The 17,492-nt window shown below is 41.4% G+C and overlaps 2 protein-coding genes, 1 long non-coding RNA gene and 1 pseudogene across 4 annotated transcripts; 2 read left to right on the forward strand and 2 right to left on the reverse strand.

Moving 5' to 3' along the window:
* The first annotated feature begins 3,173 nt into the window (after positions 1–3,173).
* LOC130184714 (uncharacterized) lies at positions 3,174–10,244 on the forward strand. Of its 2 annotated transcripts, none has more exons than XR_008830044.1 (3): positions 3,174–3,338; positions 4,379–4,446; positions 8,100–10,244. It is a non-coding gene; the product is annotated as an uncharacterized LOC130184714 (long non-coding RNA). The 2 variants fall into 2 exon arrangements; XR_008830043.1 differs by having other exon boundaries at positions 8,702–10,244.
* LOC130184711 (methionine-R-sulfoxide reductase B1-A-like) lies at positions 8,950–11,498 on the reverse strand (annotated as a pseudogene).
* A 111-nt stretch (positions 11,499–11,609) lies between these two features.
* LOC130184713 (methionine-R-sulfoxide reductase B1-A-like) lies at positions 11,610–13,770 on the reverse strand. Its single transcript, XM_056400753.1, has 4 exons — positions 13,618–13,770; positions 12,846–12,988; positions 12,475–12,589; positions 11,610–12,305 (listed from the first exon to the last, which is right to left on the reverse strand). Exons 1-4 carry the CDS (start codon positions 13,670–13,672, stop codon positions 12,286–12,288), a joined length of 333 nt encoding a protein of 110 aa, XP_056256728.1. The 5' UTR covers positions 13,673–13,770; the 3' UTR covers positions 11,610–12,285.
* A 444-nt stretch (positions 13,771–14,214) lies between these two features.
* Positions 14,215–17,350, forward strand: LOC130184709 (zinc finger protein 26-like). Its single transcript, XM_056400751.1, has 2 exons — positions 14,215–14,665; positions 15,002–17,350. Exons 1-2 carry the CDS (start codon positions 14,482–14,484, stop codon positions 16,171–16,173), a joined length of 1,356 nt encoding a protein of 451 aa, XP_056256726.1. The 5' UTR covers positions 14,215–14,481; the 3' UTR covers positions 16,174–17,350.
* Positions 17,351–17,492: the final 142 nt, after the last annotated feature.

The following is a 17,492-nucleotide window of genomic DNA, read 5'->3' on the forward strand; positions in this document are numbered from 1 at the left end:
AAGCCTGTGATTACAATTTCCACCTTATGAAACAAACAAAACAAAAAAACAGTGCTCAAACAAACAGACATGACCGAGGCAAATATAGAATAATGATATGTTTTGAAGCACAAACAGCCATTGTAAACCCATCCAAAGAGAGGCCAGCCTGGCACTGAGGAATTCACAGCTCTGGAAATGACTGTCTGTTGGCTAGCGGCAGATTCAGTCAGAATGAGGTCAGGATCCAGGCTTTGCTTTCATCAGACATTTTATTTGCTTTTCCCTCATGCTAATTGCTCTAGCTGGAGTTATACTGACAGGTTTGGACCCAGAAATATAAACAGAGAGATTAAAGATACAAACAGGCGGCAGCAGCATTGAGGAAACAAATATGACATGCAAGTTGTGAACTGTGTTTTTACGCACAGTGTAGGATTGAAGTTGGATAATATGTCTCTCTGTTGATGTGTTTGTGTACACACGTCCTTGTGTACGTTACCGTGCGCTCACATTCATGTGTAGGCATTTATGCGTGCATCTGTGCAGTCCAGACTACATATCCACAGCCTGTCGCGCCCGCAGGTGTGCACTGCTGCTGCATCCCTGTGTGTACCACTGATAGAGATTTCCATAGCCAGAGGCCTGCTGATGGCATGTACATGTGTCAGCCATTACAGCAAATTACAAATCCTCCCGAGCAAAGGAAAAATGTTCCACTCTCATTTTGTAATTTCCAGTATGAGGAAGAAGCTGTCGGTCATTTGCGATAGCCGCAAGATACCAGTCAGAATCCTTAAAGCCATCATGACAGATCTTTGAAACCACAGCCCAGGAGATACTCATTTAGCGGTGCAGAGGCATGGCTGTAGTTTCCTACAAATGGAACCTCATGCTTTTTTGTGTCTGGAATGAATATCAATGAGATATTTACTGATAATGAACTCCAGATTGAAGATGTACTGTATAAGAGTAATTTTCTACTGTCTTGCATTAGATGTAGCTTTTATGGACTTTAAACAAATTCGCTTTTCATCTAGTTTCCTTTGCAGTGATGTGGTGATTAGATTAAAGCTGGATTATCCTAAAACAATTCAGTTTAGTGATCATATTGTGTTGTCTGAAGTGCAGCTCCTTTGAAGAAATAAAAGATGTCACACACGCTCTCTGCTATATGTCAGATGCTCCATCGCCAGGCCCTCAGGTAGTGAGGATCACTGAATACAAAAGCCAACAACAAAGCAGCGGTGAAGCCCCACCCTTCACCTGGAGCTTTCCCAACTTTCATCTGCAAACGTAAGCAAAGTCAATGAGAATGATGGTTGGAAGAGGAGACGGACGAGGGAACAAAATAACCCAGATCTCTCCATCCATACACTGTTTTCTGCCCCCACATCTTCTTCTTCTCCTCCTTCCCTCCATGCCTCGTGTCCCGCCACCTTCACACAGGTGCATCAATCTTTTTCGCCTTTGGCAGTACTTTTCAAACTCTTCGACTTGCCCTGCAGCTTTATAGAGACATCACAGAAAAGATGAATGTACTTAAGAGCTGAGAGGAGAGTTGTTTGCAGCTTACGCAACAGCCTCAACGGCCTTGAAAGCATTAAACAGTGTTAGACCCACACAATGCTTCAAGTTCAACATGGGAGTAATTTATATCCGAGGAAGAGTTTGCTGCGGAATCATTCCAACTTCATGAGGGTTAGATTTGGGCAGCACCCAAAGCCAGGAGGTTCAATTACGGAAATGATATACATGTATAGAGATACAGTATAAGCCCACAGATATTTTTCACATGAACAAAAATGCATGCAAGCCACCCTAGACCGCTAGAAAGCAGCTGCACGGAACAATTTTCAATGTGTCTTTCATCTCGGCAATAAAAACTAAAATACCTTTCCAGGAAGCAAGTCTGTACAGGAGCCCCATGTTTTTTCAAACTGTTATTTACCTTCTTTGGGTGCTTTATTGTTGCAGGAGAATCAGGCGAGCGGGAATCTAAAGAGTACAGAGGGTATTAAACTGAATGACAATCATGTCATCACACAAGCCGCAGACCATTGAAATGCCTTCTTTTCTAATCCACAGCTCTGCGGTGAAAAGTGGGATCTGGTGGTTGGCTCCTTAGCGATACTGGGTGTGTCGGGAAGGGTGGGGGAGCAGGGTGTGAGGGGAACTTGTGTGTGTATGTGTCTATATGTGTTTGTGTCTTTATGACACAAGACGAATGTGAACGAGAGAAACGGAGGGAGAAAGACGATAAAAGAGAGACAACTGTGATTAGTTCATTATAGAGTTTCATGCCTCCCAGCTCAATCAAGACGTGTGGCCGCGAATCTGACAGCTGTGAAGGAGAAACGTTTTGAACTGCAGCATGTGTCTGACTGCACATATGAAGTGTGCAGGTGTGCCTGTGGAAGCCTGCTGTTCCACTCTGCGTGCACATATACCACTTGTGGTACCCAATCCAAAACTGTTACTTACTGAAATGTTTGTGGGCTGCTCCGTGTGGCTTTCTCTCACCGAAAGACCTCGTCGTTTTAAATGTTGATTGCCATGACGTCAGCATCAAACCGCAGCCTTGCCCTTTTATGTGTCGCTGTCACTATCTACAGTATTTGTGCACAGTGTGTGAAAAATAACTTTCTTTCCATCTTTGCCATTCACAGACTCGGACAGTTGGATCGAACACTGTGCTACTGTTAGTGGGCCAGAACCGCCACCCGAATGGCTGTGCTTGTTAATTTTCACACTCACTCGTCTCATTGGAAACAATTGGAAGGACTAAAGATACGTGTGATTGAGCAACTGGGTGAATGTCTCATTATTTAATCGGTGGCTATGTGTTCATTTATGTTAACTAGTCAAACCTGGAGAGTCTCTGTAAATAAAAACACAAACAGTCATCAGCTGGGTGTTAACAGACTGTAATTACTGGTGTAAAACCACAGCAGTTTGTCTCTCCGCTCTCTGGAGTTTCCCATGTTTTTCGAATTCCAACCTGTCACATTGACTGTGAGAAAACTGTGAGAAAAGAGAGCTGTCATCCTCAAAAAAAAGAGTTGTCCATTGCCTCACTGTTGAGTCAGGTCTACTAAAATAGTATCACCTGTCCAGTGAGATCCTGCAGGCCAGAGGGAGTGTGTGCGCGCGAGTGTGTGTGTCTGTGTCAAAACTGTTTCATGCTGCAGAAACAGGAGACGGCGTTCTACCCTGTGGGGGCAGTCTGCGTTTCACAGGAATGTAAAATCATGTGCGACTCAAACAAGCAAACTATCAGCTAAGGTGCTGACGGTTGTTTTGGCCAAAGGGGACAGGAGTGTACCAAATATGTGACCTATCAGGAAAAAAACAGGCCAGTAAGGAGATAAATGATGCGTAAAAATGAGATGTTTTACTGAAGAGATTGACATGTTGTTTAGTTTTCAACTGTTTAAATTATAAGCTGTAAAATGTTCAAGTTATTTGGACACAACTTTACTCAGATACAGTAGGAGGAATTCAATTATTTGCTTTCTTCCTGAGTTAGATGAAATGATTGATACCACTGCCGAAGCTGTAGGCCTACTATGTAGCTACAGCCAGCAGCCCGTTAGCTTAGCTTAACACAAAGAGAGGGAAGAGCCTGGCTATGTAAAAGATGACAAAATCCACCTACCAGCACCTCTAAAGCTCAATTTGGTGTTTGTAGAAATTAAACAAATGAGATATAATGTGCTAATTATGGAGTTTTGGAAGTACTGGAAGGTGGATTTTGTTGAAGGCTTTCACCCTGTTTCCAGTTTTTATGCTAAGCTAGGCTAACTGGCTGTAGCCTAGTATTTACGGCACAGACATGAAAGTGGTATCGAAGTTCTCATCAAGCTCTCAGAAAGAAAGCAAATTTCCGCAAATGTCAAATTATTTCTTAAGCTTATGGTGCATAGATTCATATCAAGACTTCCTCTTACAAATCAGCCCAGGTTTGTGGTGAAACTGGAGGTTTGCTTTCTTTAAAACACCCATCCACTCGTAGTAAAGCTGATCCTCATTCCTGTGGGAATGTATTTTGAATCTTCTTTAAAAAAAAAAAAAAACATACCAACACACACACAGTCACGCACATTCACACACAAATCTTCCTCTTCTTCCTGTAGCTCTCATCTGGTCTCACTTTAGGTTTTGAGGTCTATGTTTTTGGGGACACAACAGAGCTGCTGGTCCAGATGACAGCAGGAAGGCTTTTCTGCAGTCTTCTCTAAAATACATTTAAAATTATTTTGGATTCTTTTTTAGCCAAACATTTTGTCTTTTTGTGCAATAGCTGTTACAGATACATGTTGAGGAAAACACAGAGTACACTTTGTGTCCTCTATGTCTTTAGTATTGGCGTAACACTGTGTTCTCCACACAAATCCAGGACACTGACGAGCCAATAGGGAGAGGCTGAGGGATCAAGAGAAACAATTACTGCAGAGTGACTGACAGGTAAGATTAGTGTGTTTTCCTTTCTGGCACAAAAGTAAAAGAAAAAAGTGCAAATGTTGAGAATTAAAGTTTGTGTCGGCCAAATGTTGATGCTGAAGAAATATTAATCATGTTTTCAAGGATTATTTTTTGATGTGAGCCGCTGATGACTGATAACTCTATCGTTGGCTCTAATGTTGCATACTTTGAGGAGTTACTGTAAAAAGGTAAAATCAGTTTGTATGTGTGTGTGTGTGTGTGTGTGTTTCATAATAGGTGCCGAGGGGCATAAACCTGTATAAAGTGAGTGGAATTCCCCTCATTCATGCAATGAGGAGGATCCAGATGTTGATCACACAAACACACATTAAACTCTTTATTTAAATCCAGTAATTATTATTCTTGTGAGTAAAGTACAATATTACAGATTCTGGATGTGCATTAAAGAAATAATATGACATTTTGAGAAATATGCTTATTCACTTTGTTGTGGAGAGGAATCAGCAGTCGGTAAACTTCGCTTAGCTCAGCATCATCGCCTAACTTAGCATAAAGACTGGAAACAGGCGGAAACAGGCGGAAACAGTTAGCCTGGCTCTCTCCAAAGTGAACAAAATCCACCTACCAGCACCTTTATAGTTCATTAATCTACACAGTATAGCTTATTTAATCAGTACAAAAAGTGTCAGCAGTGTTGTGAACTTAACAACTTTCTTTCTAGGGGGGGGGGGGGCTTTTAGGACCCCTTCGGCAGCTTTTTTCAAAAAGGCACATGACTGTTTTCAGTGAGTGGGGGAAAGCAGCAACAAGTTCAGTCAACCAATCAGCAGCCAGACAGAAACATGCATAAGCTGTGAAGATGTGTATCAAACAACCAATCACTGATCCCCATTGTTTTCCTTTGTTTTTGTTCTAAATGGTTTGATTTTACCAGTCAAAGTTTTGACATTTTTATAGCAGCCCTTTGGACAGAGTCAGGCTAGCTGTTTCCACCTGTTCCCTGTTTTTATGCTAAGCTAAACCAACAGGCTGCTGTCTGTAGCTTCATAGTCATGGTAGGTGGGATCACTGAATGGGCTTACTGGGCAAAAATGACCACAAGTAGACAAAAATGACAACAAAGAAACACAAAAAGTCCACAAAGAGATGCAAAATTACTACAAAGAGACACAAAGTGGCCACAATGAAACAAAACAACCACACTGAGACGCAAAGATACACAGCTGTGTTATTTGTAGCCATTTTGTGTCTCTTTGAGTCTGGTGTCTTGCTCTGAGGTAGGAGTGGTGAGGGGCCTTCTAGATGTCTGCACCAAGGGGCCCGTTGTCATAATGTGCCCATGCTTGTATTTAATTGACAGACATGAGAGCGGTATCCATCTACCAGGAAGCGAATAATTATTTTTCCCAAAATGTCAAACTATTGCTTCAAGGATATGCTGACATACAACACACACTGTACACACACACACACACACACACACACACACACACACACATGCAGTACAATCATAGACTCACAAATGGAGGCCTGCTCTGGTGCATCATCTGTCCTTAGACGCATTTCTTCTTTCTTGTTGCTCTTTAGTAAAAGAGACAAATTCGGCCTCTGTTCATCTGCCACCTTAACCACTTAACCACAGAGTAAGACAAAACACCTCTAACTGTCTCATAATACTGGGACTGTTGTAGATTATAGGTTCCTGATTGGATTATAATCACTGAGGAGAATAAGGATCTCTGGGACCCCTGAACATTTTCTGCACAGAAGTTAGCAATCAGCATGACCAAAGGAGCAATTTTGACTATTAAGACCACCCATCTGGGGCCTGTGGGGGGTTGCAGAGCTCACAAAAAGTTATGTAGAGACCGTATTTATACATGTGTTGCAAACACACACAGACACACAAACAGAAAAGTACAGAATCATATATGGAAAATAGTCTTCTCTGACACACACACACACACAACATACCGTCTTATCCTCTCTAACACACTGTAGTATGATCTGGATCTCATATGAAGCACACTGGGATTACTAACCAAGATGACAGAGGATGAGCAGCCACAAATTGCAGGGCGCTGGGGTGAGCCGGGTGGGTGGGTGTAGTGTGGGTGGGGGGTGGGGCGGGTGGGAGCGAGACCGTCTGTGGCATCATACCCAGAGAAAGACTGAGGTAATTACTTTCTTCTCCGCAGCAGCACTCAGCCTCTGTCTGCGTAAAGATGTTTTTAGCATGCCATAAACCTCTCCAGACGTCAAAGGCCTCTGACATTTCTGGACCCGCGCTGACACAAATATGCCATTTTCCACAGTCCATCACTGCTCTGACTATCCGTGAACCGAGCCTCCTTCTAAATCATTCAGCTGAAATCCAAAACCGTCCTGATATTTCCATACTCTGGAGACGGCACATTTGATAAATGTTTCCTGGCCTCTGGCACACTTTTATCTGAGGCTCCATTTGATCATTCTTACCAGGCGCAGACTCTGAAACTAATACAGCAAACACAAAGTAGAAAAGAATAGTTGTTTGACATGATCCACACGGTGTCTTTCTGGATTAAAGCGCCCACCTTTGAGGCCTTTCAAACCCCCTGTAGTCTCTGATCAAGGCAGATAATAAAAAAAAACAGTTGAGATGTGGGCACACAATCAGCCAGTCTTCTTCTCCTGTTTTAAACCTTCTCTCTTATCCCTAAGTCAATCCAGCATCCTCAAAAGTAAGGACCCCTCTCCCTGATCTCTGCGAACAATACCAGTGCCACACACCTCAAGTATTCCTTTGAAGCCCTCAGACCAATCCGTGCTGCTGTCTTGTGGTCCTATCTCCCTGAAACAGATCAGAGTGCAGATAGCGAGTGATGTTTGCAAATACATATGTCCAAACCAACCCCACCGTGTGTTATTGAAGCTGGTGGAGCTCAAAAACAGGAAGGTGATCATGTGATAAAGATGACAATAAAGCAGCAGAAGCCATTGAAATTTCACATATTGTTTATTTTCACACTGGAAGCCCTCATACTTGTGATTTTACAAGGCACTTTTTGGTTTTGCGGTGCCAGTTTGCATTCTGCAAAACGATCTCTCACATGTTTAAACTGTTGACATTTTGTTGGAATGACCAAAATTTGAGGTTTCCCATTGTTTCTTCCTTAATGTAATTGTGTTTTTATTACTCCTCATTCCACATTTACAGTGTTTATAACCAATACGACCCGTCAAGATATGCGTTTCATATACCCACACCACATAAAATCTGTTTATATACTCAGTAAACTACACATCATTTCATGTTGTGGTTCACTGCTGGGGCTGTCAGAGAGGATGGGCAGAAATATTCTCATTTTGGTTTTCATAGGCTCCATCTCTCTCAAACACATGTTGTCCGGACAGAATTACAACAATGCCCAACCTGGACTGCCTTCAGTTTCCAGAACTTTCCTTTGATCCAGAGCATAAATCACATTCCAGGGTCATGTATAAAAGCTTTGTTTATCCTTTCATTCATTACTCAGAGGGAGACAGATGTTTGGCCCAACATGTGTGTGTGTCTGAAACATGTGGAGGGCAGCCCCACCATGTATGGATGGAGACATCATATATAGTAGGTTAACTCACATACTGCAGATATTACTCCCTGATGAAAGGAGTTTCCTCTATTTCTGTTACAGTCACGCATTCAGGAGCTTTATTCCTCCCACAAAGTGATCACAGCTCCCGTGGTGGGTGAAGCAGAGCCACTGGATGACAGATGTTTTTAGGGAACATTACCTCAATGAACTTGCGAAGGATGCAGAATGAGACACTTTTTCTCTGTGGCTCAAAACAGAAGCAGGTGCAGTGCCCGTAAACATCCACATCTAAGCAACAGTCTCATATAGGTTACAATTAAAACAAGATGTCCTGCGAATGAGTCAGTGGGACACACATGTGTTTAGTCGAACCTCGAAGCCCGGCCTTCGGGACTGCGGAAGGCTTTGGAGTAGTAGTGGTTTAATGTAATTAAGGATCATGTTTGCTTTACAAGCAGGATGAGCCCCAGAGGTCAATGGAAGAAAAGTGGGGTCTGTCTCATGATTCCATCAGAGGATTACCACTTCCTCCTTCCTGTTTACTTCCTCTCGGCCGTACAGCTGTGCTCAGATGCCAACCAGAAAGTGTTCCTCCAGATAGCAAATGTTAATTACGGTCCTGTGTTTTGAGCAATTTCCTTTTCCTCTCCTTCTCACATCTAGTTTATCTTTGTGTTTTCGTCCGTGTCTGTCTCTTGCAGATCATCCTTTCTCAAACTCCCCCTTTTCCTCCTCCAGACTTCACCTCCGATTACAGTTTAGTCTGTGTGCCAGCTGCAGCGATACAACAGAGGATATACGAGAACGATGTTTAATCAGTCGCATGGAAGGTTTTTACTCAATTAATGAAGAGCTTGAGGTGAGACAACATTAGGATCGGAGCTGACAGTCGGAGAGATGAGAGACTTTGAATATACGTGACACATTTTGAAAAAACACTGAAAAAAACTAAAACAAGACTACTCTTTAATTAAAACACACAAAAGCACATTACACTCACACATTTGCAACGGCTGCTCCCCCTGAAGTGAAATGAAGCGTTTGCATCATATAATTAATCAGATGATTTGAATAAAATAGTCTGTGCCTTAAATGCTTTACTATCCATGAATGTTTGCACTTCCTTTCCTAATCCTCTTGCTGACACTGAAGCTTTTCATCTATACCCCTCTGATCTTCCAGCCTTTGAAATGAGCAGCTCCACACCTGCTCATCCCAGACACTTAAACAGCACTGGAGCTATTGAACGTACCCCCCGCATCCTCACTTTGTTTAGAATTCCACCACTCCACTGGCCGAGAAATAGGTTATTGAGTTATCTAGAAAATTTCGCCGAGTAGAAAAACAGAGAACCTCCTCACATCTCTAACACGGACTGATTAAAAAAAGCTTTTTTGTCCAGACATCTCAGTGAATCTGCTTTCTAAAACAGGTCCCTGGCATTAGGGGGGACACGGCAAGTGGGCATATTTCTTGCAGCATTTCCTGCTGTTCAGATATTTACCGTAATCTTAATCAGTTGATCTTGGCAAGTTAATTGAGAATGTAAAATAAATTACACGCACAAAGACGTTTTTTTGTGATAAAAGGTACCATTTCCTCATTAAACATGTTTACAGGCAGGAATTCTCTGCAAATAATCAATAAATGAATTTAGTTAAAAAGGGAAATTTATACAAGTGAAAAGACAGCAACCAAAAGAAGTCGCTTAATAGTACTGTAGAAATGGCTTTTCTGTTTATTCTAGTCGCAGGATATTCTCCTTTATTCACAACATTAATATGCATACTCATATGTTGCAATGATGTACAGTATTGTGCAAAAGTTTTGAGCACTAAACAGATGTTTAGACTCTTATCCGTACCACCAGGGAGGCGTCTGATCAGTCCAAAATTAATTCTGCGGGAGGACAACGACCCCAAACACACAGCCAGACTCATAAAGAACTATCTTCAGAGACAAGAACAAGGCGTCCTGCTACAGATGGTCTGGCCCCCACAGAGCCCTGATCTCAACATCATGGAGTCAGTCTGAGATTACATGAAGAGACAGAAGACACTGGGACAGCCTGAATCAACAGAAGAACTGCGGCAAATTCTCCAAGAGGTTTGGATCAAATTACCTGAGTGCAAGTGTACTGAGGAGAACTGGTGATGTTTTAAAGGCCACAGCAAATATTTACTTGATTTGATTTCTTTTTCTGTTCACTGCAAGTTAAATAAATAAAGAACATTCATGGCATTATTTTTGAAAGCAGTCTCACTTGACTTTGAGTGCCTAAAGGTTTTGCAGTGCACTGTAAATATTTGCATAAAGAACAAACTATGTCCACATTAACTAAGTGTTTAATATAGTTGATTAAAGTTTTTTTTAGGGCAGATAGCGCCATCAGCTGATGGAAACATGCAATTGCACCTCTGAGGAACAATTTGAGGTCCGTCATGCACATCACGTTCAACGGTACATTGCAAACAATGTGCAAAACTAAGATAAGCAAGCTCCATCATCTAGGAAGAGTTTTACTCATAACTGTTAAACATCTTAAACTCTTTGCCAGAGAGGGAAATTAAACATTAAAGTGTACAATACAAATGAATGTGGCTGAGTCCCAGTGAGGCCAGCGTCCATCAGTGCCCGGGAGACCTATAAGGCTTCATCCCAGAGCACTTCATCCACTGTCTGCACCTGCAGCAGCAGAAAACTGCCCTCTCCTTCACAGCTCACCTTTCTGTCCATCAACCTTTTCTGTGGAGAGAGAACAGTTCAAAATAGTGGGTTAAAGGTGGATGATAAGGGTGTTAGCTACGGTAGAATTAGCTACATCAAAAGCACTCGCGGGCCCACCTTTAGGGACGAACATCAGTGAGCTGCTGAATATTCAGAAGCGTGACAGCCCATCTCTTGGTCCATCATACAAGAACTCATGGCCCAGTCCATTGCCACACTTCCCACAACAAACCTGGGTATTTAAATCCAGAAAGTTCAACTCAAAACTCTATACCTAGATCACTTGATTAATAAGAGGTAAAAACAAACAGTCAGCAGTGCTACTTTGGGATGGGCAATCTACCTTTACGGGTCCCCATGCTTCAGGGTGTTTGGACACACTGTCCCCATGGATTGTTTCTGAGAAGGCCGGCCAAGGAGAAGAGTGCTCGAACTTTGACGTGCTGGAAAATAGCTCGTGCCCACATTCTGAACACACATAAATACCTGAGAGCCAAAGAAAAAAGCCATGAGCTTTTATGTTTACTACACTGGGACTTGTTTCCCCTTGACGTGCAACGTCACACTTCTTTATCACTCACCAGGCTGGAAGTGATTTTTATATTCTTCTCCATTAGAAAAAGAACAATATGACATTTCCTCCATGTCAAATGTCTCAGTCCCTCAAAACCAAAAGTAGCTTCCCTTCAGTTAGTTTAGAAAGACGTTTGCAAAGAGTCACCCAGCCTCAAATGTCAACAGCTCTGTCCTGCTTGTGTAACACCTGATCTCATTCTCATTACTTCCACATGATGGCAGTCGTGTCAAAGTAAAGCAAGTGTGCCTTAAATAGAATGATGACATAATTAATATGGTAAGAGAGAAAAAAAGCAACATATTACATTCTTATTTAGAAAAAGTCGTTTAATTATCAACAGCAAGTATTTACCAAAATATATAGGGAGAGTATTGTTTTTATTATTTAAAATATATTTTATTTAATTTTTTGCATATTATTCATTTTGATACATTCACATAAAGCTCTTGAAGAGTGGTGTAGACTGCATCAACATTATTCTATTTATTGAAAATAGCATTTATATTTTGTCATTTTCTACTAATTAATATAAAGAAGATCATGAGTATCTTTGGAAAAGGTTCATCTAGTCTTAGAATCAGTTTTGTAAGATGTTGTCTTTCTGGTATATTTGTTAATTTACCTTCACAGTTTTGAGAAAGCAGTAGAGGTTCAGGAAAAAACTGTGACGGTAAACAAAAAAACAACCACCTGTAGTCTCCCGGTAAGAAATAGCTTACAGAACCATGAGAAGTTTCGATCAATGTAAAACTGATGAGATAGTGATGTGTGTCGTCAGTGAGGTTATTCCGGTTACTGAGTCTGTGATGATTATATAATAAAAAGGTGATGAGACCCGTCCTCTGTTCTTGCCATTCAGTGAGGCCACCATTCATCAGAGGCCTGGTCCTCCCAGATTGGGCTTTATCCCAGAACTCTTCATCCACTGACTGCACCTTCAGGAGCACAAAGTCCAGCAACACGTACCACTACCAGCTCACCTTACTGTCCATCAACCTTATCTGGGGAGAGGAAAGAGAGACAGGGAGATGTGGGGTTGTGTATATAGGAGGATGCATTATGACACTCAAGCTCTGTTTGCTCACTGGAGATGTGGTATCTGCAGTAAAATACGTAGGTGTATTATTAGGGCCAAAGTTATAAGTTCTGTTATAATATGACTGTTTGTACCTTTAGGGACGAACTTCAGTGAGCTGCTGAATATTCAGAAGCGAGACAATCCTTTGGTTGGACCGTCATTCACAAACTCATGGCCCAGTCCATTTCCACACTTCCCACACCGCACCTGGAACAACACATCATACACCTGTATCAGGACTTTGTGCATTTCCATAGAGTTGTCATTTAATGCATTTGAATAGCCCTCCACATGAGAAGTTCTTAAAGGGTTTTAAGTTTTTTACAACCACTTAGTAGCATAACATCAATTGCTTTAATTGAGGACATGAGTATGACATTATAAGGCGCCTGGTCTAGAAATAAATGTTTACACTCAGCTTCCTCTGAGAGGTTCAGTTAATAAACAAAGTAAGTGATGGTACCTTGTATGCTCCAGGTCTCTCCTCATGTTTGGACACACTGTCCTCCTGGATGGTCTCTGTGAAGGCCGGCCAGGGAGAGGAGTGCTCATACTTGGAGTGGCTGGAGAACAGCCGGTGATCACACTTGGAACAAACATAAATCCCTGAGGAGTAAAGGATGGGAGATGATGGCTGGTGTAGAGCATGACGAGAGAACTATTTTCACACAGATCTTACTTGACATTACCCCAGCCCAGGCTTGACATCATGTTAGTGCTATGTTAGTATCTTCTAATCACAAACGCTTGTGATCCAGTTTTATTTCTGTGACTTCCCTTTATATGTTTAGTGAATTTATCATAATCATTGGTGTATTTTTATTTATGTAAAGGTGTACTTCTTACTCGGAAATCTAACTTCTCACTTTGAGATAACCTAGATCCTGTTTTGCAATACAGTTGTGTAACCTAAACATGGGTTACAAAAGTTAACGAGTTTAGGTAACTAGTTTTTTCTGCATTTCTTCAGGATTTTTTTCTGCCAATTAATTTAGTCGTATTTGTGACCATGTGTGCAGTGTCAATCCCTTCTAAAAGTTGTTATTGTTAGCTGTAGCTGACAGGAACAGGAATGTATAATTTAGTCCGACACACACACACACACACACACACACACGTTTGCAAAGTTAGCCAACAGTGGCTAGCTGGTTATCATTAACGCCACTTCTTGCCTAACAGCAACTGTTATGCAGAAATTTTTAACAAAGTACAAGAAGTCAAAGTCATGAAAGTACCTGGTTTAAAATGGTCTTTGAAGACCTCCCCACCGAAGAAAGAACAAAACGACATCGCTTCGTTTTCAGAGTAGTTATATGTTTAACCAGCCTCCTAGTCAGAGCAGAAGAAGTTCTTCAGCAACAATAAGACTTCCGGTTTGAGAGTCTGACCTTCAAAATATAATCAGAGAACTTCATGGTCTATCTTTGCGAATAATTGTTTACAGTGTCTGTTTAAAAATCAATTAATAAACTGCATGCATTCTAAAAATCTATTATAGATTGAATAGTTGCATTGCCCTTTAATGTATGCATTAATTAACTCAAAGTAAATATAATAATAAAACAATAATTTTCGACAAATGGATGACAATTAATTATTTCTCCTTTTATGAAAACTAGTCGTCAATAGTACTGGAGACCACGAACCACCAATGGTCAACAAAAACTGAACAAAACTTTGTTAGGATAGAATTTATGGCAGAACTACTGAATCATGATATAGAAAGTAGCTGCAGAGTGTATGAAACAATGATTGAAGCTGCAAAATGTATTCTTAAACAAAACAGACAAATAGCCTCTACAGTTAAGAGGCACTTATTCAACATACCTTCAGTTTTTCCAATAATGTTCACTTGTCATCTTGCAGTTTCAGATCAAGACTTCAACCAAAATCAATTTTTATTATAGTGACTTGAACTTCCATCTCGAGTTGGAATTGACACTTTTATTGTGAACGACTCAAACCGGATGTACCACTGTGGCTGCTGGCAGATCACAGTCTGTAGGACTTGATAGGTTGGAGGTGGGTTGGCAGAGTTAATCTTGTTGTTTTCCAGCTACTGTCGCCGATGTTTTTTCTCCGAGACTCTCTCCGGAGACATGGACGCCACAATGTTTCAGCTGAGGTCGTTTGTTCACCAGCGGCTGTACGCAGCGGCAGAGGAGATCCTCGGAGAGGTGGAGAAGACCATAACGTTAGCGCTGTACGAAGCCGAAGTTAGTCGATCTAAAGAGGAGGTCGAAAGTCTGCGACACCAGCTGGGCCTTTTGCGAAAGAAATCAGGTTTGGGACTGCTTTAATATGCTGTGTGGTGGCATTTTCATATGCAGAGGTAGCTGAAGAAGTAGCTTAGGATGTTGCTCCTCATTTACGCATGCGCGCACACACAGTCCACTCACCAAGTGCTGTGAGAGCTGCAGCATTAGTGGAAATACTTAAGTACTGTACACTGAATATGTGAGAGCCTTACAGCATCAGCGGAGAGCAGCACTTTATCAGAAGAGTTTGAGAGTGTCCATGCAAAGTTTTTTATATTGTGTGTATCTTTCATAAAATGACTCACTTGAAATGGTAACACTACAGGCTGCTGGGTAACTTTTATGTCTGTCCTTTTTGTAGCTGCAGAGCCTCCATTGACCAGCAGCACCGCAGAACATGAAGACCAATGTGACACCCCACTGCTGCGAGAAAATCCGGGACCCTCAACTCCAGAAGAATCTAACTTCAGTCTGAATGCTGAGTTACCAGGACCCTCACAAACCAGCGCGAACCTGGACAACAATAACTGGAACTACTGCATGGTTGAGACAGACTTCAAGATGTCAGAGATAAAAGAGGAGGAAGTTGAAGATGAGAATCAGACACAGGAGATTGTTTTTCCTTCTCCTGAAATTGTGAAAAGTGAGCCAGAGACGCAGGTATCATCTGAAATGGAGCCCCTTTCTTTAGACTGCTCTGCAGCTCAGAGTGAGAACAATGACAGTGATGAGGAATTGGTGAACAGCAAAGGAGAGCAGACCAAAATGATAAACAGGGAAGAAAAGATATTGCAAGGGCAAAGTGGCAATGATGATAAGAAGGACGACGCAGTATTGCCTTCTGCTAAAGGTCAAAAGGATCGCAGTTTTTGCCATTTATGCGGCAAGGGATTTCAGTACATCGGCTCCTTGATGAAGCACATAAAAACACATGAGAGCAAAACTGATTGCACTGTTTGTGGGATGACACACCAGTCTACTAAAGAGTTGGTCACTCATTTGAAGGGTTGTCACAACAAAGCATATTTTTGTGACATTTGTGGCAAGACTTTTGCCAGTAATCGTTGTCTCCGGCTGCACGAAAGAATACACACGGGTATAAAAGAGTTTGCTTGTCAAGAGTGTGGCAAAACATTTTACCGGAGAGAGCATCTCATTGTCCATGTGAGGACCCATTCTGGGGAGAAACCGTATCACTGTGATATCTGTGGAAAAGCATTCAGTCAAAGCCAGAACCTCACAATTCATAAAAGAAGTCATTCAGGGGAGAGACCATATCATTGTGGCATGTGTGGCAAACTTTTTAACACTAGCAGTCACCTCAAAACACACATGAGATACCATTCGGGAGAAAAACCGTACCCGTGTGATATCTGTGGGAAACGTTTTCGCCAAAGTGGACAGATGACGAGACATAGAACCACACATACAGGAGAGAGGCCATATGCCTGTCATGTTTGTGGCATGAGATACAGGTTTGCACCTAATCTCAAGGTGCACCTACAAACTCATGAAAAGGCGGCTGCTGAGTGAAAACAGTTAAATGAACCACACAGACCATCTCACAGATTGAGGGTGAGTTCACAGGAAAGGTTTACATGCATGGTATGACTCCCCTTTTGGCCATTTTTGAGTTTATATACAAATCATATATACTTACAGTACATTACTGCCAGACGTGTCCGAAAGCAAACCATAAGTTGTTAAACTTAGAGATACCTGAGTTAAGTCATGTCACCATGAACATTTAGTCAACTTTTTTCTATCTGAAAATTGAAGTTTAGCAGAGCTGTCATGGAAATTAGCTGAGTCTTATCGGGCAAAATAAGTAAAAACACCTGTATGGGTGTCCCGTGGGTGTGCAAGGCTTTGTCCGGTGCAACGCCAGTGTTGGTATTCTGGAGCTTTAACTGTCTGAACATAGCAATGTGAAGAGATTCATGAGCTAATATCCATGTTAGCAAAAAATGTGACTGACAAATCTTCAGTTTGCTTTATACAGCAGTACATATTATTGCTAAGGTTATTTACAATTGATTGTGACCATGCTTTAATCATTTTTACTTGCATACATTCATTTGGCTTTTTTTTTTGTCTTATATCTTACTGATACACATCAGTTCAGTGTTTTCAATCCTAGTACTCTACCACCTGAGCTGCAGCCAGCCCATTTTTTGATCAGTTGGTTTTACATCAGACATTTACACACATTTATCCAAAGCTAAATGAGGAAAGGAACTGTGTGCGTGTAAACTTATCTGATGGTGTAAGATTGAGGTAATTTCATCTAAACCATGCATTGTGTCTGCTGAGGAAGCACCCCCCCCACCCCCACCCCCCCATACACACACACACAATGTGAAAGCCCTGTTGTGATGTTTCTGATGAGGTAGTTTCATTTTTGAAGAACAGTTGGAAGAGCTGCTTTGTCTGTTATGTTACCAAAACAAAAAGCCACACCATCCAAATATGTTTATAAATCCCTTTAGGCTTCTGTTCTACATGTTTTAGTCCGTTGAAATATAATAGCACTTATCAAGAAGGTTAACTGATCCCCATGGGTAAAACCTGTTTCCTTTTGATGGTCAGAGCTGTCTTTTTGCACATTTCATACATATGTATTTTTGTATATTGTTCTGTGTAATATCTTCTAGTGGTGATACCAAATTTCCACGTGGGGGACAATAAAGTTTAATATCCTATCATATTACATTACAATAGTCTGTTTATCTTTTCCTGGCTGTCCAAAGTCCAAAATATTTACACCAATATTATCCTTCAATCCATCCAAACAACTAATACTCAGTTCAAGTTCACATTTTACTAAGCAGTAATCATACAGCACATTTAGC

The sequence above is a fragment of the Seriola aureovittata genome, chromosome 17 (genome assembly GCF_021018895.1).
Source record: "Seriola aureovittata isolate HTS-2021-v1 ecotype China chromosome 17, ASM2101889v1, whole genome shotgun sequence".
Lineage (NCBI taxonomy): Eukaryota > Metazoa > Chordata > Actinopteri > Carangiformes > Carangidae > Seriola > Seriola aureovittata.

What these genes read in the sequence shown, in the direction of transcription:
- LOC130184709 (XM_056400751.1), top strand. Translation starts at nt 14,482, where the DNA reads ATGGACGCCACAATGTTTCAGCTGAGGTCGTTTGTTCACCAGCGGCTG. An exon ending in CCTTTTGCGAAAGAAATCAG is followed by an intron (nt 14,666 to 15,001) that starts GTTTGGGACTGC and finishes TCCTTTTTGTAG; the next exon opens with CTGCAGAGCCTCCATTGACC.